At 53.5% G+C, this 7,005-nt stretch overlaps 1 protein-coding gene across 1 annotated transcript in view; it reads left to right on the top strand.

The window, feature by feature from the left end:
• The first annotated feature begins 4,777 nt into the window (after positions 1–4,777).
• PIP4K2B (phosphatidylinositol-5-phosphate 4-kinase, type II, beta) overlaps positions 4,778–7,005 on the top strand; it is a 9,530-nt gene continuing 7,302 nt past the window's right edge. The window contains exons 1-2 of the mRNA XM_010142976.1: positions 4,778–4,869; positions 6,086–6,182. Of these exons, the coding sequence (XP_010141278.1) occupies positions 4,805–4,869; positions 6,086–6,182 (162 nt within the window). The 5' untranslated portion in view covers positions 4,778–4,804. The remainder of the gene's footprint in view (positions 4,870–6,085; positions 6,183–7,005) is intronic.

Here is a 7,005-nt window from a genome sequence, read left to right as displayed (position 1 = left end):
GGCACCAAGGCCGTGCTGACAGGAGGGGTGAGGACTGCCCTGTGCTGGCGGGGTGGCCTTGACCGATTCCTGTGACACAGGGTTGTGCTGCAGCTCCCTCAGGGCATGGGAGCCCTTTCCAGCAGCCTCCAAAGTACTTCCCCGGTGTAGAGGTGGGTTTGATGTCACTAAGGGATGATTTTTTTCCCCTTAAAGCATGCTCGGTGTCCCCAGAGCGCTGATAGAAATTATTGACTATGAGATTTACGCTCCCATAGCATGGCACGGGGGTTTTGTTAGCCTGGGTACTGATTAATCATGCTCCAATTGATGGAAAACAGTATTTTTTTCTCAAAGCGTTGCCCAGCTGCTGCGCTGTGTAAGAAGTTCTGCTGCAGATGTGAGTTTGTCTCCATGCCAGTTAAAGGGATTGTGCTATGTGTCCTTTACCTCCTTCCCCAGAGTATTGTCTAGTTTAACTACTGCTTGCAACATGCTTTGAGATGCCTGATGGAAAGGCTTGGAGATGAACAAAGTGTTTCCATTTTCCTGAGCAGATTCCTGTTGTAAAGAATCCTGGAGAGCAGGACTCGCACACTCCATCATCTGGATCTTGTTAGTAAACAAATTGCATTTTCCCATCAATTTACTAATGGTAATTGCCACTTTGAGGCTACAGTCAGGTTTTGAAAGAAAATTACGCCTGGCCCATTCGTTCTAACAGCTGTCCCTGAATGACACAGAATATTGATGTGTCTTTTATTGGGAAAGGAATGGGCTTGGATGGGGAGGACAGATTATCAACCGCACGTAAACCCGGAGTTGTGCTGAACGGCGCTGCTTGAGAATTCAAGTGACCAGGAACTAAGTGCTGAACGGCAGAGGGGAGGAGGTGTTTTCCCAGCCCTGCAAGGCCAGGGGTGGCTGTAGGCTTCTCCGCGGCGTAGGCAAAAATGGATTCTGCTGACTGAGGATGAAGGGCCCGGCCAGCACCGCGGGGGGAAGGGGAGAGCTGCTGCCTGGGCAGCTGGGGAAGCAGCGGAGCTGAGCTCGCTCCTCCTCTGGCTGCTGGGCAGACGGAAGAGGAGAGTGGCAGTTGTGGTGTTGGAGATCAGAGGGTCTTCCCTCTGTCATCTGCTGCCCCACGCCCGGGTCCCTCCTTCAGTGGCATCTGGCTGCCAGTGGCTCTGCGGCTCTGGCTGGGATCGCACTGGTTTGACTCACTGGGCAATCTGCTGGCGTGACCTCCGGACACAGCAGGCTGCTCGCCTGGCCTGGGAAACTCCTCCTTTGTTCTCAGAACTGGTGAAACCAGCAGAGAAGTGTGAAGCATCTCTTTCTTCGTTCCCCTGCTGTTGCCTGGTGAAGATATCAGTTGGTTTGGCTAAAATGTGTCTTGGTTTTCCATCCTCTGAGCTGCACTGAGAGGCTCCGAGCCTGGCATGTGCCTGAGCCTTTCGTGAGACTGACGGGCACGTGCCACCCAGGCTGTCTGTGACCTGGGGAAGGACAGGACCAGTGTCTCTGTGTCTTTCTGCAAAATGCAGGTGGCAGTTGCAAAAGGCACTTGTTCATGGTGCTTTCAGGCTGGGCTGCTCCCTGTCAGGTGGTCTGCATTTTCTGTTTCCCCACCGGGTAGAAAACTCCTGGCATGAAGCACTGAGCGAAACCAGGGGCTTGTTTTCAAGAGGATTCAGAGGCAGATGAGGTCTGAAAAACTGGATGACTAACAGAAAACCAGCATCACGCCGGGTTTGGAGGCAGATCCCTGGTCTGAAGAGCTGGTGCACCTCATTGCTGTGCACCTTGCTGTGACCTTGCCTTCTGTAGCATAAATACACAGAGACACACACTCTGCTATATATAATCTCCCACTACACGCCTCTCCCTGGGGAGAAGGCGAGAGAGCAAACATGTGCCAGGCATTAGTCACGTTGCTCTCGGAGGCTCTCAGATTCCACCACGATAAGCACAGGAGATGATCTCTACGGAGCGGTGCTGTCTGCTCTTCCTTCGGGCGAGGTCTCCAAGGGTTTCACTTGGCACCGTGCTGCAGGACCTGGCCCAGTAACCCCCAGGAAGGGGCACTGGATGCTGAGGAGGGAGAGTCTGGGATATCCCCTTGGCCAAGCAGCGCGGGGGCTTTTCATTCCTCTCCCTTTGGGATCCCGAGGAAGTGTCAAGCCTGGGAGTTACTGTGGGAGCAGACAGTGCTGGTCCAGTTTGATTTAAAAATAAACAAAACCACAACAAAAACCCCACAAACAAACAATCCCTGATAAAACCCATGTTTGCTTTCAGACTGGTGTCAGGAACAAAGGCCCAGTAGCATCTGACCCAGAGCTGCCTGCTCAGTGCTGGGACTCGAAACGGCCAGCTCAGCTCTTTGGCAGCGATTCCAGGCCCCCGCACAAATCTCTTCCTTCTCCTCGTCTCCTCCAGAGCCCGAATCCCGAAGCATCCAGAAAGCTCTGCTGTACGCAGCTGGAAGGGGGAAAGGCTTCCTTTGAGGCTGTTGTCAGGCTGTTCTATCGTGGGAAGAGTGGGGGATCTTCGAAATGAGACGAGGGATCCTGGCGCGCCATTTCTGCCAGTCAGGAGACTTGCAACAGGTACAACATTCGCTTTGAGGTTTCTGCCTTGGCAGAAACGAGGCCATCCAGAGACGTCTTGACATCTCACTTTGCTAACATACGTGTCTGGATTTCTGGCAGGGAGGAGACAATCTCCAAATCGCTGTTCCCTCTCAGCCGTCAGCACCCTTCCTCTGCTCTGCAACAAGCTGATAATGCCTCGTTAGTGCCTTGCCCACCGCTGAGGAGAGGGCTGGGAACAGGCGTGTGCCTGAGGAGCTCTGCTCCCGGGCTTCCCCTCCTGGTAGACAGCAATAATGAGTGGCTGGAGGCAGCACCTCTTTCTTGATAACGGAATTAGCTGCTTTCTCGTCCCCCACTTCACACCCTGAAGGGAAATCACTGCACAGGGCTCTCAGATAGAGCTCCCGCAGTAGCTGGGAGCTGGACCCCAGGAGCTGGAGCTTCTTCCCTTGCCTGCGGTCTTCTTGCCTCCTCAAGCTGTGGCTCCGGGAGAGGCTCAGGGCAGGATTGAAGCCGGGGGTGTGTTGGCCTCCTGCTCCACTGCGAATACGAATGCTGGGAGGCGGAGGGCATTATTTATTCATTCATCTGGGCAGCATTCTCCACACAACCCAGTGCACTTTAGGGGAGTGCTGTGAAGAAAATACAGGGCAGGGCTTTGAAGAGCATCATCTCTGCTCTGAACGGGGTGGTGGCCAGGTTCCTTTCCGCTTATCTGTTGTGTGGGATGCCCGTCTCTGAAAATAGCCCTCTTTTCTCTTTGCAGTCTGTGTGTGTCTTTCTTGCAGTCTGACGTGTGTTAAACCTGCTCTATTTTCCCGTTGGTAATGATGGGGAAAGGATGAGAAGAATCTGTACCTCGTCAAAGGCTCGTTCCTGTCATCAGACAGCTCAGTGCACATCTCCAGAGTTGGGCCCTCCCTGGCCCTCGCCGGGTTGAACTGTGCCACAGACCCCGCTGCAGAATGACTCCCTCATGCCTCCTTTCATCTTCCTCCTTGGGGGAGATGTGGCAGCAGCCTTGGGGATGGTATCGCGTGTCCTGTTGCACAGAAGGAGCAGGGAAGCCCAGAGCTGGGGTCTGTTTCCTCAGGCTGGTGGCTGGGAGCCTGTTCCCGGTCCCAGGGAAGTGCAGCGTGTTTTCCCAGCGTGCTGGAAGGCTCTCGACCTGCCCAGGGTTGAGGCGTTGGGAGCAGACCCCAGGCCTGACTCCCAGCCAAACCCCACCGTTGCCAGCACTGTCTGCTGCTCTCCAGCATTACCTGCTTGGCACACACTAATTATGGGAATGGAGTTATAATGAAATTGCTTCCGAAATGCGGCGTGTTAAGAGCAGCGCAGTTAGATGGGGCTCATGCGACTCCTGTGGAGTCTGTGTGAATGAATGACGCTGGGGCCGGCCGCAGAAAAGGCAGCTCAGAAACGTGCTGCCTCTTGACCTGCTCTTGAACGCTGGCACAGCCTTGTCAGTGCACGGGCTTGTCTGGAGCAGTGCAGCCAGATACAGGCCAGAGGTGGATTGTTTTTATGTTTTTTACTATTGATGCTTTCGCTCTGGGTGCTGTAGCCTGTACAATAGTAGCTGAACGTTCATTCTTCTCCTTCCCTGTATTCCCGTGGCTGCCACACATGACTGAGGAGCGAAAACAATCTAGTGGAGTGACTCATCCCTTTAGAGAAGGTGGGCTAAGAGCAACAAGAGACGACAAGCACAGAGCCCATGTGCCCAGGGGAGCAGTGCTGCGCTGCACCAAAGCTGCCCAGGGTCTGCTCTGCTTGAAGACTTTGGTTGTCCATGATTGGTGACGGTGAGAACTAATTGAGATGTTGGCTGACGCAGCATTTGCTGAATAACAGCAGAGGTGGTTGATTTAAAATGTCAACCCTGCGATTTCTCGGTCTGTAGGTTGTCTCGGTTCTAAGCTGTGTCTTTGATGCTCAGTGGAAGGTGAACAGATGCTGGAGCCGGGGCTGGCTCTGGAGTGCCCAGCACATGACGGAACGAGGGGCTTCTGTGCCTTGTGACCGCGGTGTTCTCCAGGTTCCTTCAGTACAGCGTGTTGCTCTGAAAGTCTGATGGGTTTTATTTGCTTCAAAACCAGCACCTGGGGCATTTGGCATCCCAGTCAGTCCATTGGCAGTAACTGGGGGCACTGGAACTTGGGGTTTGAGTCTCTGTTCCCTTTCTCTTCTAGATCAACGAGCTCAGCAATGTTCCCGTCCCCGTCATGTTAATGCCCGATGACTTTAAAGCCTACAGTAAGATTAAGGTGGACAATCATCTATTCAACAAGTAAGTGGGTGCTTCCCAACTGGTTTGTCTCTGCAAATAGAGCTCTTTGCTCTGGCACGGTGGAGGCCTTTTGGTTTGTTCCCTGTTGTGATGCCAGGAGGCTCTGGCGTGGCTGGACACATGCCCTGAGACTGCGCCCTGCCCAGACCACTCACCAGGACGTGGTGGGGGGTCAGTCTGTCACGGAGAGGCTGTCGTGTGGTTTGGTTTATATCCTTTGAGTGACGAGAAGTCCGGTAAGGCCAGGCTCAGCCCTGGTGTCACACAAAGCTACTTCCTCACAGATGCTCACTGGACTGGGTAGAAGACAATATTTTGGAGTTCACAGAGTGTCACTTGTCTGCAGCCCTAGGGCTGGTGTTTGCTGCACAGATTGGTTATGCACGAGGCTGAAGCAGGACTGTCTCTTGCCTCCTGCTGTGCCCTGTCTGGGTGTCCTGGCCTGACAAGCAGAACCCAAACCCCAGAATCATGGAGAGGAGGGCAGGAGTTTGCTCTCCGTGAGCTGGGTCCAAGCAACACCATCTTTGCTTCTTCCCACCGGGCAGAAGAGCAGCTCTGGCAGGGAGTGGGTGCAGCACCCCTCACTAACAGGGACGCTGTCTGTTGTCACCTCACTGTGCTCTGGGGAGGCCCGTTTCCAGCTGGCGAGGCCTGGCAGCAAAGCTCGCCCTGTAACGATGGGGACTGGTGTGGAACATGCCAGACTGGAGCTGATTCAGCCCTTCTCCTTTGCATTCTGGGTGAGATGGTTTGTCGTGTGTTGACCTTTCTTTTGACGCACGAGTGATCTGATCTGATCTGAAATCAGAGCCCCCCTTTCCTCCAGCTTTTCATCTTACCCAGTACCAGCGTGTTGCAGGGGGCAGCTGTGCTGCTGAGCAGAACAAAGCAACAAAGGAGGAGGAAGGAGAGAAATGGTTCTGTCAAATCCATGCTCGTGACAGGGGAGGTTGTTCTGTAAGACACACATCCTCATCTAGAGAGCCTGTTAGTCACAGGCTGGCTCCTGCAAGCATTTCTCTGAACTGATTACTTTTGAGGGCATCCAAAGAAACTAACTGCCCTAATGAGGGTGAATGCTCGCAGCACAGAGCCCCTGTAGGCAGGAGAAGGGTTGGATATCCTGGGGGCTTAGCATTAAAGTGGGAGAAGTATTGAGTTTGATTTTGCAAGCTGATCGTTGCCCAAGAACGTCTTTTCTGCTTTGTCCTAGGGAAAACTTGCCAAGTCGCTTTAAATTTAAGGAGTATTGTCCACTGGTGTTCCGAAACCTGCGGGAAAGGTTTGGGATTGACGATCAAGACTACCAGGTACCGTCTCTTCCCTCCCCACCCTCCTAACTCCTTTCCCTAGGACCGAATAACCAAGCTGGCAGAGAAACTGGTATCAGCGTTCTTGTGTGGTCAGTTTTTATGGGTTTATAATCGTGGTTTCAAAGGTTTTATCATAATCCCGAGGGCCCGCAGCAGTGCAGTAGATCTTGCTGTGCCAAGCACGGGGCGATTACAGCATGAAAAGATGGACCTTGCAGTCCGGGCGTAAGACAGGAGGCTGCAGATGGCTGCAGACAGGCAGGAGCTGGAGGATGACAATGATCTAGTGCAGAACACCTGCACAGAAAAGGAGTCTGTCGTGTTTTTATAGATCTAGGTGCTGCCTGAACCGAGCGTCAGTGCTGTGGAGTTGGGTTTGTCAATGTGGCTGCTGTTTTGGGGCATGTCCCCTAAGGCCAGAAGCTTGGACTTGCCTTGGAGGGGAGAGGAATTTTGTGTTAATACCACTGGGCTTAAATCCAGTGAAAGAGAGATGTCACAACTCTTGCTGCTACGACAGGGCCCTCCTTCCACCCACAGCGTGCAGGAGACTTGTAGTAGCAGGCTGCGTAGAGACCTTGTAAACGAGGAGAGAGCCAGGCAGAAGAGGGTGGCTTTGATAGCTCTGTGGCCTTTCGCAGACCAGACGTTCAGTAATTAAACCCGGGATCTTTGGCACTCCGCTGCAGTTGATAAAGGCTGGAATGGGGCCAGCACTGACTGGTCCAGGGCTTCAACTCAAATACTCCCTGGAATGCGCCAGCCCAGAGAGGCACAGGGTGCTGGAGCGGCAGGGGGGGGGTGGAGGCGTCCTCCGTTT

Source organism: Buceros rhinoceros, unplaced genomic scaffold, assembly GCF_000710305.1.
Source record: "Buceros rhinoceros silvestris isolate BGI_N320 unplaced genomic scaffold, ASM71030v1 scaffold27339, whole genome shotgun sequence".
Lineage (NCBI taxonomy): Eukaryota > Metazoa > Chordata > Aves > Bucerotiformes > Bucerotidae > Buceros > Buceros rhinoceros.
Note: the sequence above shows the minus strand (reverse complement) of the source record. Positions and strands in the feature narration are given on the sequence as shown.